Genomic DNA, 22686 nt, shown 5'->3' on the forward strand with positions numbered 1-22686 from the left:
CCTCTGAAGTGATGGAAACACAACAAAACATGTGGAAACATGTGTGTGTGTGTAAATGGCAGTGGAGAGAACAATGGCAGAAGAATGAGAAGATTAAAAGAATCACAAGGTAGAAAAGTAATAAGAAAGATACAAATCATTTGCAGACTGAGATACAAAAACATAAAGACAACATAGAAAGGGCACAGCAGTAGAAGAAGACCCTGGGCGCGCGCACACACACACACACACACACACACACACACACACCTGATCTTCTTACACAGCCTTGGCTGTCTGTAGGCTAACCACAATCCTGCTCCCTGCAGTGCTGACCGCAAAGCAGTCAACAGAGGCACACTGGGCCTTATCCTGCATGACACGCTGGTCGATAATCATGCACACCACCGCATAGCACAACACCACTGTAACTGCAATACCTGGGCCTGCCTGCCTGCCTGCATAAACAAACAGGCCTGGATGGAGCCACACTCAACGATAATCCATCGTGTGGAAATATATTTAATTTCTTCTTACTGTACTAAGAGTATGTACAGTAGGCTACATATTAGAGTTTGCTGGGAAATAAAAGAAAGGAGAACCAGTCTGATAACCTTCCACGTATTGACTTTGTGGTGAGAAAGGCCTCCTCGGCCATATGCATGAGCTGTAATTTGTCTAAATGTTAAGCATATTTGAATTATGTAGTACAGCACAAAATTAACGGTATGGATATTATTATAACAATATATGATAATATTCTTTCTTCCTCCTCATTTGCAGTTGCAAGAACTATTTGCTGATTTTCTGCTGATGTCGAGGCAGAACATAATTAAGTACAGACAGTTGTTGTATACTGCTAATTGTCATTTTGGTGGAGGCTCTGAAAAAGTGTAGAAATAAAAAAATATAATGTTAAATAATAATATGTAATCAACAGAGGATCTGTCTAATTCTCTATATGACTACAAAATACACATTAGCAAGTATACTGCCCTTATCAGTGCAGTCATACACGCAGCATTCATTATTCATTAGCCGTGACATATTTTGCTAGCTTAACAAACCAGATAAAGAAGCCTGTGATGGAGGTAAAAAAGAACGACTACATGCCATCATCTTTCCTTCCTGTAATACTGTAAAATGCAACCGGTGCTGTCCTTAGTTTAACCATGGCAATAAAATGTCTGATGGATCACCAACAACCAACCTTGCAGTGCACATAGAAACACATCAAAGACAAACTGTCACATAAAGCTGCTGATGCGGCTCTTATAGAAGTCCTATATCTGTGTGCACCACCAAATTACTGTTGCACCATCAGCCCCTTCCCAGTATGAAGTTTGTGAACTTTTTCTTTTTTCAGATGTAAGGTGATGTAAGAAATAATCAACTGTTTATGTAGTTGATGATAGAACTTGATGAATACATTTATATAACAATTTGCTTGTCAAAGTTATAAAATAATGATACACATAGGTACGTGAGACTGTTGCTCACCTCTGCTAAAGGGACTGAGCACTTTATACAAAAAACTGACTGTAATGCATATCATACAAAGTCTTTCAGAGGTGTCCTAAACTATTAATTCAGATAGGATTGTATTTTTATGATTTATTTCTACAGAAAAATGTTTGAAAAGGTAGGAAAGATGCATAAAATAATATCTAGACAACTTTCTCAAGGATTTTTGCAAGATGCTGTTGAAAGCAATGGAGAAAGGAATTCAAGAGTTACAATCCCAGACCAGCTGGGCGGATGAAGTAAATGAGAAACATTCTTCTCATATTTATTAAATGTTATTGCATTGTGTGCTGAATAAGACAGCTATTGCACCAGTGAAGCCAATCATTGTAATGGGAAGCTTCCCGGTGTGGATAAAAGAGCGAGCAGAGTTTTGCTGAGATGGTTGACATGATCTTTGTGAAAAAAGCTGCAGTAATTAGAATGTAATCATCTGAGTGTATGTACTGTATGAAGCTTTTTGTCAACTGTGTGAACAGTTTCGACTCTGGGTTATCAGATTGGTGTGGTAGTGGATGAGCAAGCGGTGGGCCCAGTGATACCTCTCAGAAGTCCTCACCATTCGCTGTGAGACTGAACAGAAAGCAAAAGGAATGTGGACGGAGAGACGCATGAGGCATGAAACTCAAATGGCAAATTCAGAAACTCGACAGCCCCACCTGCTGTTTCACACAGGCATTGTCCTCAGGTTTACTCATACCTAGAGTGACTTTCACAAAATGCATGATTTACAAGTGTGCAGCAGAGGGTTGGCTTTAAAAGATCATAATAAAAATGCTGACAGGAGTATTGTTCAACTTGAACAACAGATGTATAATTCTTCTGGTTTCTGTGGTTCTGCAAGAAGCTTTCCAAAGTTTAAAAAAATAATCCTGATTATGTCACCAGCTATCTTAGCTTGGGCCTCACACTTCATATTTTTAACTGAAAGCCTTTATTACAAACTGGATTTGTGGGATTTAAAAAAAGGTGGGCAGTTAGGAGGCAGGGAGAGGTTAATTAAAAGCACTATCAAGTTGCATTATATGAAATTTAGGTTTAGGTGTTTTTTCACTCATACTAAAAAGTCGCAATATTTTGGCCTCTGCTGCTTTGATTTTGACTATTCTTTTTTATGTCTTTTGTTATTTCCCCAACTGAATGGAGGTTCAACACTAAATCACCAGAGTATCCCTTTAAAACTCAATCAAGTCATGAAAATAGAGAGACAGATTTATGCATCCTTATGTCTTCCAGCATATTATTCAAAGCCCAGGAGCATCTTGCTGCAGTATCTTAATGTTTAAGATACTGTAATGGAGTATACATTAAGAATGTACCCAACAATCTCAGAAAAATGACTAACATCAGGTTAAGATGATGATAAAGATACAGGTTGGTGGTTTTTCTCCATTTCATACACAGTGGTGATGTAAAATTAACATATTTTAATATTTTTTTCAAATAAGTAACACTGATGTCAAACCTTAGAGTAAATTAAAATATGTAAACATTTTAAAAATCCCTACCCTTTTAGACCATGTTAGAACTTGTACATATGAATGAGATAGTGGAAAATTTACACCAATCAAAGAAAACAAACCTGATACGTTTTATCAGTACGTCAGATCACAGGTCTTTCGACAAACACTTTCCACTAACTAACAAACGCATACATACAATCCATTATCTTCCACTGAGTAAACATAAACTGGACCTGCACACACCTACACACATGCCTGCACACAGACGCACTTTAAAAAACAAACATTTGTACTCTTTGAACAGAAACAACAAAGCAAAGACGGGAGCTGGCCCAGACAGAGTGGCCGCGAGTGTGTTGGCCTGCGTCTGGGCAGACTTTGACTCCCCTTGTGGCCTGGATCAGAGGAGTGAAGCCAAGCAGAATCTCTGTCCTCTGTCAGACGGATGAAACCACTTATCAAATTAGCAGACTTCCCTTTCTGGCTTTACAACACACATGTGGACACACAATGCAAACACATACTGTAAAAGCACACATAGAACCATGTGCACAAGTACACGCATACAAAAAAAGCGGCATGGGGTGGTAAAAGGCCAGGACATGAGAGACCAGCGGGGCTAGAAACATGTAGAGGCTGGAGAGAGAAAGAGTGCGAGAAAAGGGGGGAGTGAGAAAGAAGAGTAGAGCACAAGGGAGGTGACAGGAGAGGAGAGAGGAGGATGATGACATGGGGAGAGGGAAAAGCTGAGAGGAGAAGATGGTCAGGAGGTATAAGGAAAGAGAGCATGGACGAAGGGGAAGACATGGGGGCAGGTGGGGAGGAGAGGTTGCAACCCTGTGGAGAGACTGGCCGCTGGGCAGATTAGCGTAACACCAAAATCTAGTCTGAAGAAGGGGGGCGGAAGGGGAGAGGAGCAGGACTAAGGGGGAATTGCCTGTGGTACGCATCCCTTTTACAGGGGTCACCACCGGTACACAGCAACTAAAATGTACAGACGCACACTTACATGCATAAACTCACACACAATGCTTTCCCCCTATAAATTTCTTTTTTTTTTCACCAACAAGCAAACCTATATACAGTATATACACATACACACGCAGGCATCCATGGACATTTAAAATAAACATGGCCATGATCGCATTATGTGACATCAGTCCTAATTAAATATTTATACGAAGGAAAATCCACACAATCATGCATGCTAGACATGTGTGTATGTGTGTGTCCACACCGCCTTCATCCCATTGTCCAGAGAATCACATCAGGGAATAACCAGACACATGAGGATCAAATTGATTAAGGCTGGAGTTCTTAGCAGTAATACTGAGGATTAAGACAGCTAATAAATGTTTCATTCAAAGCCAGACGTAGATCAAACGTGAGAAAGGCCCCTAGCTCGCTCTCTGGGGTTAGTGTGATTCTGCTCTTTCCTCTCCTCTTCCTCCTCCTCGTCGTTTTCCTTCTCCCCCGCCTCCCTCAGCTGTTGGTTTTTAGCTGTATTATGACAGCCACTACAGATCGTCTCACTAGCAACTACAGGCCCTGCCCTTGTGCCTACACATCATTAGCTCTCCATCTGTCAGCTTCCTAACAGGTTCCCACTAATGCAGCCAAGGACTCACTTCATTGCATTCCTATCCAACAGGCAGCAGCAGGTTACGCTCAATGCAGAGCCTCTCTTTTCGTTGACTTTTACTCCCTCACTTCTTCTCATCTGATCCTGCATTCTCCTCCTTACTTCATCCCTCTCCTCTTACATCCTCTTTGCCTATCCTCACCCATTCTCTCTTGTCTACTCATCCACTCTTAACCTTTCCACTCCACTCCACTCCTCTCATTCCCCTCTTGATTCTTCTACTCCCGACTTGTTCCCTAAAGTATCTGGCAAGATTCAGGGCTGGTGCCAATGGTCAACAGGGGATTAGCAAGGATGGAGGTTGGAGAATGTGTGAAAACCAGTTAAGTCACACACTCTGCCGTACAGATAACCCACACATGTGCACAAACCAAAGCAGCCAGGCACGAACTGCATCTGGCATCACATGTTTATCACTCAGCACGCATGGTCCAGACTCTCTCTACTGACTGAGGGTGTACTCACAACTGAGTGCAATATAGGCACAGAAAATGTATAAATACTGTATGTGTTGCACCTAAAGTGATGTGCAGGCTTAAAATAAAAGTAAAAATAAAATAAATTACACTGAAATATATGTCACAAGAAAGCACAAAAAGATGTAGTGGCTAATGGCAGCGACGGTGACACTGGTCCTGGCAAATGGGCTTTGTGGCTATGTGTGTAACTCTATCTGTAGAGGGGGAATACAGCAGTGGTTGGGTAATGGAAAGGTCATTTAGCCAATCCCCCAGGTAGGGGGGCTGGTCTGACACGGCTCGTTTGTCACAGTTCAATAACTGCCACTCCAGGGAGTGTGAGGTAGAGAGAGAAAACGAGTGAGAGAGGGGTAGGAAACTTAAGTGTGTGTGTGTGTGTGCTGCAACCCTGGCGTGTGATAGTGTGCACAAACCCTGGCAGCACAGCTGATTCCCAGAGCTTGTCCCTCCATTAGAGGCCTCAAACGGGGTCACTGCGAAGGCCAAGCACCACGGACTCAGTCATCTAGACGTGAAAACTCGTAAGCCTTGGCCTGGGAGGATTATCTTCGCTCTAACTGGTTGATGTTTGGTTTTCCAAGTGGGAAAACTGAACTCTTACTCCCCCTTGAACCTAAAAATGGCCACTCTAGTAGGATGGCTATAATCCAAGGCTTTTGATCAAGCAGCCAATAGAGAAGTAGTAACATTAATAACATTTACCTGAATTACATTTACCTATTTTCTGTATAAACTTATGTGGTAGTTGCATTCATACACTAATGCTATTTTAAATTATTAATGTATTTGAAATATTTCTTATTGAACCATTAAAGGTCCAGTGTGTAATATCCAGGAGAAATGGAATATAATATGCATAACTTTGTTTTTATTTGTGTATAATTACCTCAAAATAGGAATAGTTTTGTTACCTTAAAATGAGCCTTATCTAAGATGCGGGTCACCTTCCATGGAGGCCGCAACAAACACTGGCTCTAGGTAGGGCTGTTGATGTTTTTGCGCATTTCGAGGCCACCACAGTTTCTCCTTTGTGCTTGGAAGGGGAGGGTAAAGTGAGGGAGCTACAATCTGCAATTGCACTGCTAGATGCCCCAAAATCCTATACACTGGACCAATAAATCACTACTTCACAAAAATCGGCATAAAGGATACTCTATATACAGTATATTGATGTCCAATGAAAACCACAGACTTAACACTTTGTGTGTTGATAAAATTAACATACTACTTAAGCTAAATAAACAAAAACCAATTGGATTATCTGAAAATATACTATCACACAGATGAAAACAGATCTGTTTTTATTAAGAACCAGTGCAGAAGGGAGAAACTAAGGTGGCTGCGAAACGCATTGAAAAACATGAAACAGCTCTATCTAGAGCCAGTGTTTGGTTTGTCCGTTCTGGGCTACTGTAGAAACTTGGTGGTTTAACATGGCACACTTTACTCGAAAGTTCTTATTTTCAGGTGATTATACACTAATGAAAACATACCTATATATATTATATTTCATTTCTGCAAATAGACCCTCCTAAACATTACTCACTGACCTTTAATTCATAAAAAGTTGAAAAATGGTTTTCACAGAACAGTGACAGTGAAAATAAGATTTATCTGTATAATCACTAAATAAATGTAACATTTGTATGGTCAAAGTGCTTCTCAGTTAAAAAAAACCCAACAACTCAGAAATATAAAAGAAATAAAAATAGTAAAATACTAAGCTCCATTATTCTCTGTTGGTATTGATTTGTACTGTCCCTTTAACATGTCGTTAGGTGTGTGACAGAATGATCCCCCAGCTTTGTGAGAGATTTTCACACATCTCATTGAGCGACTGGTGAGAGACACCACAGTCTGTCCTTCTCCTCACTTTGAAAATCAATAATAAGCTTCTATGTGTTCATTCACGTGTCTCCATGTCTTCCCGGAGAGATGCCCGAGGCACAGATTTGTATTCATCTCAACTGGATTGAAAGATCTGGGATTTTATCTCCGACCCCCTGTGGAGATTTAAGAACTACTGACTCAATGCAATGTGAGGGTTTGATCCCATGTAGTACTTAAAAACTGGGTTTGTTTGAGATGTTTTAGAAAGGTCTGTGTCTCCCCCTTGTGGTCATCATAGAAATGTACACCAATTGAATCACAACGTCTGTGTGCAACAACCAAGCTACAAAAATAGTGTGAAAAATGTGCTTTACATAACTGACTTTGAGGTGCAGTAAATATAAAGCGATAACACCACATTTACAATACAGTACATGCTTTACTAAGATTCGCACTGATTTAATTAAAATGGATTTCTAATGTGTTAAAATTTTGGTAAAGTTTTAAAATAATTTGAAAAAGAGGGTAGCAGGCCAGGAACTAGTTAAAACCGCTGTGAGGAAACCATACTGTATGCCTGTTTGAGCTTGTTCATTCTGAATGACCAAACTGACCATTTCTTCGTCTGCAGCTAACAGATTATATCAAACACACAGAGAGCCTGCACTAAATTATCTAAAGGATAAATTACTTGCTTATGTGTTTTGACAAACCTTTACACAACCTTTAAAAACGACCTTCAGTCTTATCCACCAGATGAAATTGAAAGAGATACTGTCACACACATGGACGGAGCTGACTGTGGTCAGTGACATCATGGGACAGAAGCTCTTCCTCATTCAAAATGACTCACTGACGTTTGAGCCACTCACGGTTTTAAACACGGTTTACTAATGTCCCATGACCACAACTTTATTTAAATTGTTGGTGATCGCTTAAGTTTTGTAAGAGAAGTTCATACTGAGGAAAGCAAGGTTCAAGGAAGTATCAACTGAGATGGCACCTTTGATGTTTAAAGACGCTTTCTGGGTAAGTTTGCTTTTGAGGTCTTGTGCTTTGCTGAAGTTGTCAGAAACTGAAAGATCACTGGTATCTTTACTGTCATACAGTATTCTATCTAAGGGTTTTTTATGTAAAATTCATGTGGTAAGTAAAATTACAATCTCATTTATTCAATACAGATAATCTTAAGTATCTGAAAAAAAAAAACACTTGTAATGGCTCTGGTAAGCTGTACACTATACCTTAACCAGTCATCTCCAGTCAACCCACACTTACATAATACTGAAACTTTGAACAACAATATATATAGACCAGTAATGTGTCTGCATGACTCCAAATTGTAGAACAAAATTTGACATTAATTTGAATGTACCTGTTTGGTTTTTAGGTCTGGCAATTTTGTATCACTTAACTTAGAAAGTATTGGTGAGTTGTACAGTTCATAAATCCCACTACTAGTCAAAGTCAAACCGCCACTTGCCTTTTCCCTTATTTGACGAACTACTCTACTAAGAGGCAGTTTGATGAAGTACTTATGTTGCCATGTCATACAGTACTATTTCTGCTCAGTGCTAGTTCTGCATTTTTTACCACATAGTGAGTGCCGGATTGACTCAAGGACATGTTGCAATAGTTGTTGAGCAATGCCGTTGATTGCAGTATTCTCTGTTTTTCTTCTCAATACAGGGGTCCGAATTCACTTGTCATGCCGGGTATGACACTGTGATCCAAAGGTTACGGGATGGAAGGCAAATGTGCAAAGATGTGGAGGAGCTTTTAAAGATGAGGTAGCGTCAGCCTTCAGCAGCTGAAACAAACTTAGGGATTTGGAAAATTCAGTGATTGTAGTGTAATTAATAGTGTAATTAAAGTCATGACACATGATGAATATAAAAGTAAATATACCTTTTTTCAGCAATGGCCAGTTCACCACAGAATGACAAAACCACTGTATTACAACATTATTATAACAGTATTATAACATTAGTTTAAATTGTACCACTCAGCAATCTAAGGCTTGGATTGTAATATTTTTAAATGAACTTCCTAAAGAAATATTGAATTCCTAGTGATCATTTAGTTGAAAAGTATGTGACAGTTTAACAGATTAACAGTTTAGCTGATTTCCTTCTTGTGAGGCAAAAATACATGCACCACCGACACTGATTACCTAGACCTAGTGTACCTTGTACATTTACTCAAGTACAATTTCGACATTCTTTTTACTTCTTTTTACTTCATTTTACTTTTACTTAAGTAAAGGACCTTCAGTATTTCTTCCACCACTGTACCTAGATAAAGAACATATAGTAAATGATAATAGCAGATTCTGATATAAGGTAAACCTTAAGATGTAACCTCACAAACAAACAGCACATTAAATGTTAAATGGTGACACTCTGGCTTAAAGGTGAGAGTTATGCAAATAAACAAAGCCTCTTAAGCTTCCATCTTAACCGGGTGAGAGGTGCAAAAGATGGTATCTGCATATAAAAACAAAACACAGTGGTACATATTGTGTCCTTTTTGTTGGGACATATATCATAGCTCAGTTTTACAACTAAATACTAAAACACAAACGCTGGGTGTCTGTTCATTACTGCACAGGGCATTAGCAGAGGAGAAGTATGGAAAGGAACTGGTGACTATTGCTCGCAAAGCTGGAGGACACATAGAGATCAGGTAAATACATCTATTGGCATTCAGAGTCTGAAAGCTACGAGGTTAATATTTTGTATTGTACAAACATACTGTGCCCTGGGTATAATAAATATAACATTAAACTCCAGTTGGTATTCATTTTGTTGGAAGACCATGTGATGAGTTTAAAATAGAATAGTTAAAACTAAAATAAAATAAAACACCAGTATGGCACCTATGAGTCATTCTTTTTAAAGGAAACATACTTTCCTGTGTCTGTGAGATTCTGTGCGTATGTGTGTGTGTCTCAGTATACAGGAGGTCATTTTCTGTTGCCAGTTTCCTGTTCTCTGGTAAAAAAAAAAAAACAATGAGCCACAATACCCTCTTTCAGAAAATGCCAGTGAGGTAGTAAAGTGACCTTGGCATTTTGTAGTTTGACTGCTCTGTTGTAGCTGCTTAGTAACCTGCAGTCAAGTTGTACTGAGCTTCTTTGTGACTGTGTTCCTAAAAAGGAATAGAAAGAAACACCTGATTCTAGGCAGTGTTGGGTGGTAAATCTTTGTTTTAAGTTTGCAAAGATAATCTGCCTATTTGTGACCTACAAAAAACTGCACATGGTCACTAAACTAACTCTGATCTTGAACGTGCATTGTTTTTCCAGCACCTTGAGAGCATCCTTTGAACAACTAAAAACACGTAAGTCCTTGCAGTCAGTTGGAACATGAATGAATTAAACATGAATCCAACCAAAGTGTCAAATTATTTTTAATTTATTTTTTTAATTTTGGTGTATCACTGGGTTTTTTTTTGGCTGCAGAAATCGAGAACATCGGGAACTTTCACATCCAGCTCTCTGATATATTGAAAGAGGAGGTGAAAAAGATTGAGACATTCAGAGAACGGCAGAAAGAGCAGAGGAAGAAGGTACTGTGCAATTTATGTTGCTTAACAACTGACTTATTGTAAATAAATATGGAGGTGGGGCTTGACTGAACATGAGGTTTGATAGCTTACTCTAGTTTGAGGCACAGGATTCTTCTCTACCTGTCTGCAGATTGTACAGGTGCACCTGTTTAATGACTTTAATGCAATACAGTCTTATCTGTATGTTCAGTCTTGGTGACAGTGAATTGTACAAATGTTGACTCAACTATATGGTCATTTAAATCCTGTTGCAGGTAATAACTATTCCCAAAGCTAAGTAATGGCCAAGTAATAGTTGGACGACTAAAATCCCTACAATATTCTAGTCATTAGTAAAGGTTGCAGCATATTTCAGCATATCCATGGTTCTGTTTGTTTCAACTTTAGTTTCTACAGCCTATAAGAAACTGTGGGTCTCAAAAGGATATACAACATCAAGAAAACATTATGAAATCTGTTCATTTGGAACTTTCTGTTTCTACTTATAGTTTCAAAGCATCATGGAGAAGGTACAGAAGAAAAAGGTTTCTCTGTACAAGAAGACCTTGGAGGTAGGAAAACAGCCCAGCTGATGTTATTTAATCTAATGGCATACTGACCATGGCCTCCAATGGTATGAACAGCAAACACTACATTGCTCTTCCTGTCCTCGGTGCAACTCTGTAGCTTCTGTGGTTTCTGTTTCTGTTTGTCACAGTCTAAGAAGAACTACGAGCTGAAGTGCAGGGAGGCGGACGAGGCAGAACAGGGAGCTGAGAAGACTGTTACATTAAAAAACGCAGACAAGGTGCAATAAGTAAATGAGCTACCCCACTATTAAAATTAATGTCAGACTGGTCTGTGGTTTAAAGGTATTCAAATACTAACTTTAAATGAATTTAATTTAGAACTTTGTCTTTGCAACCCATTGCACTGCAAAAATGACCATCACCTCAGTTCTGTTCTTAAACCACACATTTTCAGTTGATAGCTGGGAAACATTAGTGGTGTGAATTTTCTGCGCTTTTCTGACTATTTTATGTCTAGCAAGGAGGAACTGAAGAACGTTCATTTACATTTACATGTAGCATTTCCCCAAATGAAAAGGGGGGAAAGGTGCATAACATTTCCGACATTTCTAACATGTTTTGGCCTCTCAGTGACATGATGATGAGATCTTAATGTGATGAAGTCTCTACAGTTTGTGATCTTGCATGCATGTCGCTTCCTGTGTAATATTTATTTCACAGGTTCGTCACAGGGCCAAGCAATGCAGACAGGCCGCCAAAGATGCAGGTATCACCCAGAATCACGTTTCATCTCTATCATTTCTATTTTTAACCTGCGTACCTTTCTATTTTAGCGTATTTGTGACATTTCTCAACACAGCTACCACTGATTGTCAACGTTTCGAGAATACTTTATGCAAAGTATTGCAGTGTATCTTGAATGAGACCGGAGAAAGTTTTACATATTACATGTGTTCATTGCTGGGTTTTCTTTCTAATTATAACCATCTACAATGACACTCTCTCTCACAGAGAAGCTGTACCAAACCAATGTTGTTCAGCTAGAAAGTGTTCGCCAGGACTATGAAGAAACACACAAAAGCACATGTGAGGTACCGTGTTCCTGTTACCTGCCCTGCTCTGTACCATATTAACAACAAAACAGGGACTTCAAACTACAGACACTTCGCATCCTCTCGCAATGCCCTCCTACCACTAACCAAAGGAAACGTATTTTGTCTTATATAGAGCATGTATAAAAATGGAACATCAAAGTCACAATCATGCAGTAACTTTATCATAGTCATATCAAGTTAAGTTCCGTTACAAGTTTTTACATGGTCAATTACAATTGGCATGTCAGCTCGTGCTCACATTCAGATGATACAGTCAGTGTGTAGTAATGCAGTATAACATGTTTAAGTGTGAGGGAAAACAAAGATAGAGAAAAGAATCAAGTCTCTACAGATATTAAGTTACTGATATTAGTTGACAATAGAAACCAGTGGTGTGTATGTTTCTCAGGTGTTCCAGCAACTGGAGGGAGATCGCATCAGCATGCTCAGGTATGCTCTCTGGGATCACTGCAATCATTTCTCCATGCAGTGTGTCAAAGATGATGAGGTGAGCTTACTTTTTCTTTATATATGAATTATTTCTCAATTAAATGCTTGGTTTCAGGTATAGGTTAAAAACGTATGTACAAATAAGATTTTGTAGCAATTTATCACCACACAAGTAAGTTTGGCTAGAGCACTATTTGGGTTTTTATTGAAGTTTTGGCCAAATTTTAGTCCAATGACTTTAGACACAAACAATCCGCACACCTTTTTCACAAGGCAGGTGTGTAGGAGTGGGATGAGTATCCAAAAGTAGAAAAGATAAATTCCTGCATACTGTCTGCAACGTTCTGGTAGTAGACCTTCATCATTTTTTGCAAGAGCAAACTGCACATTCTGCCACCTGTTCTGTGGATGGTTTACCCAAAGCACCCTAAAACATGCCAATTTTCTTTCTCATTCATTTTTAGCATGGATTACTGCACTTGAAATGAAAGTCTCTAACCACAGAATGTATGTGTGCATAGTTGAAATGTTGAGTACATACGGGAACAGTGCACAGCTCTGATTTCAAAGAAATTGCCTCCTGTTTTCAAAACAGTTTTACGAGGAAGTGAGGAAGGTACTGGAACAGTGTGACATCACGACAGACAACAACTGTTTCATAGAGATGAAAGGCACGGGAACGAGGCCTCCAGGTGAGCTGTCATTGTGGACCAGGCATTTGGCATAATCAGATACTACTACATAATAGGATATAATACTGCTACTCAACATTTCCTTGAGCAAAAACTACAAACTTGAGAAGTGAGAAAAGCGCTGTTACAAATGAACTGGATTTAGAGAGCTACTCCACTTTTAATGCTGGACACGCAGGCGGAAAGCAACACTTGATCTCACTTCTCAAATGAGCAGCTTCCCTTTTCCCCTTACAGAGCCCATACAGTTTGAGAGCTGCTACCAGACTGAGATGTCAGGGGACAGCAATGGCCAAGCTCATTTCGCAGGAGGAGATGACATGATGAGGAGGTCTGACACAATCCACCTTTGAAGGAGGAAGCAGGAGGAGACAGCATTGTTACTGTACAAACTACCAGAGTTATTAATACATGAATACTGCCAGGTTGTTGTGGCAGTTAGAAAATGCTGGCTTCTCTTGCTCATCTTTCTTCAGTACCTTCTTTTTCTTTTGACCACTACAAAAAAACAAATATGAAAGAATCATATTAGAATCAAATGTGTTGCTGGTATTTAGACCTATTTCAGAACATTTCTGGAAGCCACTATATATATCCTAAATATCTCTCCTGACCTGTATCACTCAGGTGCTCTGATCTCTTACTCCCAAGTTCTGTGAGCGTCAGTGTGGAAAGTCTGCAAAACTCACAATCAGCATTGACATCTATTGGCGGGTGTAAGTACTGCATTCACTCGTTCAATCTTTCTTACACTTTAAGGGGTGTAATGAACATTTTAGCATTTCAGCTTATTTAGGCTCCTAGTGGATCTTTTTTCTTATTGGAATAAGAATTCACATACTTAAAATTGTGTTTGCATAATCTTATACTTGACCTTTTGGCAACCACAATAGTAAACAAGAGATTTAAGTGCTCTAGACATGTTTAAATAAATTTATAGTAATGATATAGTCATTATAACTGAACTGAATGAAATAAAAGTATACAAAATGAGGGTCAAACATCTTATCTTTTCATCATCATTATTATTCAACCAACCATCCTTTATGGGATCCATTGTTTTGTAACAATAAATAAATGTCTGAAACATCACTTACAATTCCATATTTTAGTTGAATTAAATTTACTTTTTTCTTTGATCTCTGTAGTCTTTTTCTCAAAGAAGTTAACATTTTGTATTTGCAATTGCCTGCGATCATTCTAGCTTCAGCTGAGATTTCCGATGGAGGATATGCACCCCTATTAGGCCTCCGGTATGCAGCGTCAGTGGCCACAGTTCCATCTGATGAAAACAGCTACATTGCACTTTATGAATACGCTGCACAGGTGATCACTATGAATACAGTCTTATAATTTAAATGTATTACATTTTAGTTTTACAATACTAAGAAAGGGTTGTCAATAGTATGTTAACAAAGTAATTTACAGATTTAAGTGAGAGAGGCTTGTTGATGTCACCCATCTGTGACTAAAATGTGTCATCTTTGTTCATGTTGACTGGTCAGGCACCAGATGAATTGTCTATCAGTAGAGGGGACGTGCTCCGAGTGATGGAACAAGGAGAAGATGGCTGGTGGATGGTGGAGAAGAACGGGCTGAGTGGACTGGTACCAGGAAACTATCTGGGCAAAGTCTGAACACACACGCACACACAAACAATACAATACAGACAAATACACACAAGAATGACAACACACATACTCACACACACCGAAACACATGCATGTGCATATGCTTAAAAATACAGGCAAGTATGCATCCTGTATCAGACTTGTAAAGACACATCATCACCTTAAACACACACTCTCTCTCTCTCTCACACACACAGCACCGTCAGGCTTTCTATACAATGCAACAGTCAAACTGATGTTCAAACTTGTTCAACCTAATTTAAAAATCTAGTGTCCTTTAGGTTGTAGTTTAGGTTATTTGAGCAATTTACAAACGTTATGAGAGGTTTTCATTTACAGAGTAAAACTCTTCAAAAGGATTTCTGAATTGATCAGGGGAAATAATATTTATTAAAGACCAATTGTAACCCTGCTACCTCATACGTTGTACAGCGGTCATTCTTTATGTACATACAGTACTCTCTCATTGGACTGAAGAATGATTTGGTGTTGCAGATTTGGATAGAGTGTAGAATGGCTTCCAATTACATTTCTCATCAATATGTAATATTTTCAACATTTGTGTCTGCTGCTACTGTAATAGTAGAACTAGTATTGTACTAGTGAAAGCTAGGTTCTGCATTACTGAATTCCAGATCATCAGATCACAGATCACAATTGCTAAGAAAATGTAACTGGATTGGTTGACTTAAGCCCTGTATTTGCTGTGATAAATCAAGAGTTACATGTGTATGGTGTAAGCCATTTTGTAGATGAGTACCTATCTCTACAACAGAGGTAATAAGTGTCAGAAATGGCCTTGGACTGTTGCTCTTCCTAAGTTCTTATAAATTATATGCCATGTGTAAATCAGGAGTGTAACTGTGTATTAGGATGATCCAATAATTTACCTGAAATAAGATGTATGTTGAATTAGCTTGTGGTTTGTATTTTTCTCTCAGGTTCTGTATGTGTCATTTCCTTTATGTTTTTGTAAGTGTTTACTGGGGAAGATAAAAGATATATCTGCTGTCCATACAGTGTTTCATGTGACTTCTGGATAGAAGTCCTACCACTAACGTGGTAGGAGCTAGTGGAGATCAAAATAGACAAATCACATATCTGTCAACCGATGGAACATTTGTTTATATCAAAATGTTTCATGTGACTGATTTATATTCATATCAAATAATTTATGTATTATATGTATGCTTTAACTGGTAACGTATTGACTTGGGTAATGTTAATTAAACAGTCGCATTGAAATGTATGAGTTTATTTGTCTCCTGCCTGATTTCCAGTCTATGCGCAATGTTTCTTTTTCGGTGGCACTAGCTAAATATCTAGGGGTCAACATAACAGCTCAAAAATATTTAAACAGTGCACAATTTCACAAAAATGTAGAAAATAATGTGTCATGATTTTTTTTATAGCGGGTTTATAGCTAACAAACTAAACAGGAGAAATTGTCTGACTGTAACAAAACGATTCTACACATACACAAGTCTTCAGGTAACACTGATAATACTCCTAATAGCACTGGAGACTAAAAGGTTAATTGACAATTTATGTATTGGCATTGGCTCATTAATGAAGCCTATTGAAAGAACATCCACACCAAAACAGAATGTACATTATTCACAGCCTGAATATTTGTGAATATGAAGAAGTCTTTCTACCAAACATGGCTTTGAGAGACAAAACACAGAGCTGCTCCACAAACTAAAATGTAGACGGAGATAAAAACAGTGAATCTGTTCTGTCTATGGTAAAAATGTTTTTTCATTTTCACAAAGTCTGGTCAAATCAAGTTCTTAAGAATAATGTACATATTATTTTTAGCATAGATTTTTTTCATTTAAACAACCATGAAATATCTCCAGAGCTCCAGTCCTAGTGCAAACTAGCACAGAAAGAAATACATTCCAATACTCCTGACCATAATTTCACACATGCTGCAAATTTCTTCTCATCATCCTCACTGGAGATGAGCCCAAATTTTATGAAGCCACAATTAAAAAGGAGAAAAAAAAACTGCATCAACATCAATAATTTCAATTCGCCAAAAAACTTTGGCTTCTGTAAATATTTCAGTATTTGTAAGAGAAAAAACAGTAAAGTAACAGTAACTTACAAAGCATGTCAATAAATAACTGGTTTCCCCCTTGAAGCCCTCACCCAAACCACATCTTCAGTGTTTGCTACTTTATCATGAATTGTGCAAGGTGTGCTTGAGCTTATATAACTACAGCTGAAATCTACTGTGGACATGTCCGGTGACGCTCCTTTTGATTTTCTGAGTGCTTTGTTTGAGTGGCTGCGTCCTTCATGCATAGCTGTTGGTTGTGACTAGCAGCTCATACGCTGGGTCATGACTCCTCCTGCACAGCACCACGCAGGCACAGAGCATGCCCAGCATCTGCAAGCAAAAAGCAAGGAAATGGGGAAAGAAAGCTGTTATTTGAGTCCCTAATAACGTTAGTGTAATCAAAAAGCAAGAACAAAACAGTTATTTTCCAATTCCAATCAAATATCCTAAACGTGTGGATCAATCTGTTTTTGTCACTATGCTACTATGGGGCAATCACACTGTATAAGCAAATGATGTTAAACCTCAAACATACATGACAGATGGTGTGTTATAATGAGTATGTTTGAGTGTAACATTAAGTGATCGGCCATGCTGTCTTTGTCACTGCTTTGGGAGCAGGGTTTCCTAGTCAGCAGCGACCATGCTGAGTTGTTCAACACAGTAGAGATTCTTTGACACAATTAGGTCAGAGCTGCCGTTTGTGCAGGCAGAGATTATTGCAGCTTTAATTATGCTCCCAATAAACAGGCTTTTGACTTGATTTAAATATAGTTATATAATAAGAATATTTTTGCAGTGAGGCAGCAGTTTCTTGTGGATTAATCAAACTCAGTGTTAACTACTTTTACTGGCTGCAGTCTGTGTTTCTACAATAGCCCAGAACAGACAAACCAAACACTGACTGTAGATAGGGCTTTTCACATTTTGTTTGCGGGTTTCACAGCCACCGTAGTACATACTGCTAAAATTTTCACACCATTTTTGTCACGACAGGCCATGGTAATGAACTGTCAACTGTAAGATTACTTATAGCTGATGTTGTGAGAAAATGTCCATTGAACCATAAATGATGTGCATACACAACTACAGTAAACAGCAGTAGGTCCGAAAGAAACCAGGAAATAGCTCTGCAAATCTAATAGCCATCTACAACAGATCATTTTGGTTTTTGTTTCAATGTTTACCTTTGTATTCACTTCCAAATAAGTGGCTTGGATTCCTGACCGCTCATGTTGCTTGCACTGATCGACTCCACTAAAAACACATATTTGTTCTATTTACGCTGCTGATAATGTCACTTTTCAATCTTTGTCCTCCTTACCTGTATAGATGCAAAAGTGAGTGCAGCCCATATGACATACATCATGATCTCCTTTAACTTCTTCACAACAAGAGCTTCACAACCCTAAGGCAGAAAATAAATGACATTAAAAGAGTTTAAAAGGCATAACAACCACTCCTAATCCACAGGTAAAAATCTCAGAGAACCTTTTGAAATGTTACGTCTCTTTGGGCCACAAAAAAAGAAAAAGATGAATCGATAACTTAAACTTTGTTCTGTGGTTTTAGCCAGTGTTAGCACTTGAGCATACCTCTTGGTAGAGGTCTGCTGGTCGAGTGAGAGTGCCGGTACAGTTACTGATGCTGGGCTGACAGCAGCTGACTGGGACACTGTTGTTCTTTGATTCTTTAAACCAGCGTGTGTTCCTCCAGTCAGAGTAGTTGTGAATGCCGCAGCAGTGAAGCTAACAGGAGAATAGAGAAGAACGCGAGGAAAAATCTGCAGAGTCTGCAGTTAAGAGTACAATTTGAAATTCAAAATCAAAAAAAAAAAAGACTTTTCTTCTCACCTGCCTCTGCACATAGTCAATAGCACGGCTGGGAGCATCAGTGTTAGTGCCATTGTATTCGTTGTAAACCTTCTGGATGGAGTGATTCACTTCATCTTCTACCTGAAACAAGGACACAGCAGCTGTTACTATCCCTGTTCAGTGACTACACCTTTTTATCTGTTATCTCTAAAGGGACTGTTTTTACATTATCATAAAAATGTATTTACAACGTAGTCCCGTAGGCAACACTCTTAGGAACATAGGAAACACATTTACACACATACAAATTAATATTAATTAATTGCAGCAAAGGAAATTTTGAGACAATATTTGTATGCATCATGTCAACTCTATAAACTATATCCATCACATCTTCCACCTGGAGCAAACACATTAAAGCAGATGCACAAAATACAATATCACAAAATATATATTTGCAAAATGTAAGATCATCTGACTATAAATCTCCTATATTGTACAAGATAAAGGGATGATCAGCTTTTACAGAATACTTATTTAGTGACAAAGAGACAGTGTTTACCTTTGCCCTGTATATGTAGCCAAGCACCACCACCACACACTCTGTTACAAATACCAGCAGGAGGATGGCAGCAAACTGAAATGACAACAAAGATACATTGTTTAGAGGCGCACTAGTAGGGTAAGTTAGAAATAAAATGACTTTCAGTGCCAGTGACTGAACATTTTCCGAAATCTTATGCTGTTTATTCTGTTGCATGTATATTCCTCCTCAAAGTAGTCTACACTCACAGTTGCCAGACCACAAGAGCTTTCACGTATTGTTGCACAGCAGCCAATCAGGCCGATGATGAAGAGAAGAGTCCCAACTGCTATTATTATGATAGCAGGAATCAAAGTGTACACGTCTTCAAAGAAGTGATCATAGTCGTCATATGTGATGAACACATAGGCTCCAATGTAGCATAAAATTCCAGCTGCAGCCTGCAGAGAGAAACAGAATAGACAGGAGTCAGAAACAAAGAAAGAGAATCTGCCTCCTATATTTATGCTTTTTCATTCTATATGTATCTGTTTTCTTCTATGGGTTTAACATGATAATTGTTAAACTATTTGTGATAATGCATATTCTTTCTTCTATTTAGTTTCACATTATTTGCTTTTCATTCTTATAATATACTTTGTAGTACATTGATTCAGTTGGGTAGTGCATCATAGTGTATGCTGTATGTATGTGCACACAGCTGTGTACAATACTGTATATACTGCAGTTTTGTGTACTGTAGGATTTTGAAAAAACAACAAAAAAGGGATTTTGTAACATTCAAAATGATTATACTTGCATTGTAAACCAGCCTGTTTTATCAATACTTTATTTAACTATATCCATGCTAATAAAGTAAATCTGAGTATAAAGGTAGAAGATAAAGAACTTGGTAACCATATATTTTTAGAAACTGATGCCCAATTCCTTACATTAACAAAGACACATTTCAAAGACAAAGATTATTCATTATTCAGACATCCTGGGGACACATTGTCTATTATAAGATAAACCATTTAGAGCTCTGTTCGTCTTTCCAATTATTGTTTATCTTAATGCAAGCCAGTTAATGTGTTAGTTTAATGATACAGTCTCAGACAGCACTGCAGGTTAACCCAGCAGCAGCTTCAGCACCTGCCAGCTGCTGCTGCATAACGTCATGGCTACAACTTGTGGGCGGCAGCTACCGACAGACACCCTGTGGCTACCGACACACACATTTTAGTTTCTCCATTTAGTGCCCTCGACAAAAGCGACTGTGACCGTGAATATCTCGCTCAAAAAAGCAGCTCGTCTTTCGCCGAAGCGCGGACTGGTACGTATCTCTGGCGCAGTTCGCTAGCGTGCTAATGCTGTCCATCCCTGGCCTCACTGGGATGCAGCACATTGTTCAAACATCAATGTCGTTCTCTTACCCAGAATATGAGATTGAGAAAAACCAAAACGGTTTTGGATGAAGTAATCCCGCACTGCCCCATGGTGTCGTTAGCTCTAAAATTAAAACTGTAACTATAAAAAAAAAAAATACTGATGCACCTGCACCTTTGCTGTTATAATAATAAAATGGCTCCGGTGGTCCTGCCCCGTTGTGCAGATTCTTCTGGGCTCGACCAATGAAATGGCCGCAAAAAAATAAAAAAACATGATCACGTGCTCTAATGGCGTCACCATTCAAAACAAACAGTGTGATGGAGGACTTCTGAGCACGGAGCCCTGCAACAATGTAACATACATTACATTATACATACAGTGCAGCGAGTGTATCCAGTGGTAATTTGTAAATGACTTTATTATTTATAACAGTTAGTCAATGCAAAATCCTCGCTTTGTTCCACAGACCATCATATATCTTGTACACCACAGAACGAATGTAAATGAATACACTGGGATACAATGTGCCATAAGCAATGAGATGAATGTGGTCAAAGTACATTTGGTGCTGTTGGTGATGATCTCTTGAAACTGGTTGAAAGATTCGTTTCAGTGTTTTATCATTTTTTCTGCGGTTATGGCGCCCCTCCTTTAAACACATAATGTAAGCCTGTTAAAAAAAAACATACCAGCAGCATCAGCATTGAGATGTGTTCCTGTTTAGTATGGGGGTTTATGCCAGAGGGTGGCAGTGTAGCATTGCTAGTTTTACACTTCCACTGGCATACAATGTGCAAGAGGAAGATGTGTCAGGTGAAAACAGTTAACACCCCCCAACCATATGCTGACTATATGCATTTTTCAAATCTTAAGTCTCAGACTGGAATTAAGTAATAATATATGCACTTCACCCACATAGTCCCTTGGCAAAAATATATGAATGTAAGAGACACATGTGATATGCCCCTATTTTATTTAAACCTATGAGACTTGTTTGTCTCCTATGGTGGCAGGATTGATTACTCAGTTGAAAATGAGTGCCTTAAAGCCTTCATTTTATTGAGTTAAAACTTGCCATATTTGTCTCTGTCAGCTTTTGGTGTTCAAACCGAGCAAGACTGAGCACTTACAAATTCAAGAAGAATCCAAGGCTACTACTGTTGACACAACATACATCCACATTGTGAATTATGCAACAAGGCTTGCTGTTGGCTAGAAATTGAGTCATTATTAAAACAGAACAATACAAAACAAAGAAACAAGCAGATATGCAGGGAGATAAAGACTGGATATCAAAAGTCCCAGTGGCATAAACATACAGTACGACTATGACTTTGGTTTATATGCTCCCAACCGGTTACCTTCCACCAAATACGTCAGCGGCTGTGTTAAAGTTTGTACATAGCCTATGAAAATCACAGCTTTCGACACCATATGCTATGAAAAGTTGTTTGGTTAATATCATGGTACATAGTCCAGAGTATGGTTTCACTTGTTGGTTTTAGTTAATGAAAAAGCTGAAGTGTTTGGTTGAGTTTACACATTTTGCTCCTCTTTTACATGCCAAATGAAAAACATGACATTTATTTTTATATGAGTTCAAATTTCTTTTATTCAGTTCAATGTGGTGACAAAACTGAAAATCTATCATAAATTGGCATAACCAAGACAAGAGATTCCTATTTGTATGGTAAATTGAGTGATTTGCCCTTACATGACATGTGAAACCCATTTACAACCAAAGCTTTAATTAGTGAACAACAAAGCTGTCCAAGGAACACCCTCATGGAAACAAATGAAATCCCGTAAATCTTGTTTTAGCAAATTACTGATCAAATTTGTCACACAGCAGGAGGCAATGATTTGGATGACATTGAATCTACTAAAACATTAGAAGACTTAAATCCTAAAAAAGCCAGATGGCCAATATCAGTGTCACTGATGTAAGAAAATAAAAACACCAATATTAAATCTAATTCAACCTATTCAAAATGAAGAAATCTATACACTTGCTAACGTCTATGGT

At 38.4% G+C, this 22686-nt stretch overlaps 2 protein-coding genes across 2 annotated transcripts; one reads left to right on the forward strand and one right to left on the reverse strand.

Annotated features, from left to right (window-relative positions):
• Positions 1-7772: 7772 nt before the first annotated feature.
• On the forward strand, positions 7773-16112 carry pstpip1b (proline-serine-threonine phosphatase interacting protein 1b). Its single transcript, XM_035652469.1, has 15 exons — positions 7773-7946; positions 8607-8707; positions 9528-9602; positions 10225-10259; positions 10381-10487; positions 10976-11038; positions 11185-11274; positions 11717-11762; positions 12008-12087; positions 12500-12598; positions 13136-13232; positions 13470-13563; positions 13860-13948; positions 14437-14558; positions 14738-16112. The coding sequence occupies exons 1-15, from the start codon at positions 7914-7916 to the stop codon at positions 14867-14869; spliced, it is 1263 nt and encodes a 420-aa protein (XP_035508362.1). The 5' UTR covers positions 7773-7913; the 3' UTR covers positions 14870-16112.
• On the reverse strand, positions 16109-20868 carry tspan3b (tetraspanin 3b). Its single transcript, XM_035652470.1, has 7 exons — positions 20705-20868; positions 19538-19729; positions 19308-19382; positions 18785-18886; positions 18527-18679; positions 18256-18339; positions 16109-17261 (listed from the first exon to the last, which is right to left on the reverse strand). The coding sequence occupies exons 1-7, from the start codon at positions 20765-20767 to the stop codon at positions 17169-17171; spliced, it is 762 nt and encodes a 253-aa protein (XP_035508363.1). The 5' UTR covers positions 20768-20868; the 3' UTR covers positions 16109-17168.
• Between the last annotated feature and the right edge of the window lie 1818 nt (positions 20869-22686).

Source organism: Morone saxatilis, unplaced genomic scaffold (assembly GCF_004916995.1).
Source record: "Morone saxatilis isolate NCDOM2014 unplaced genomic scaffold, NCSU_SB_2.0 Contig11, whole genome shotgun sequence".
NCBI lineage: Eukaryota > Metazoa > Chordata > Actinopteri > Moronidae > Morone > Morone saxatilis.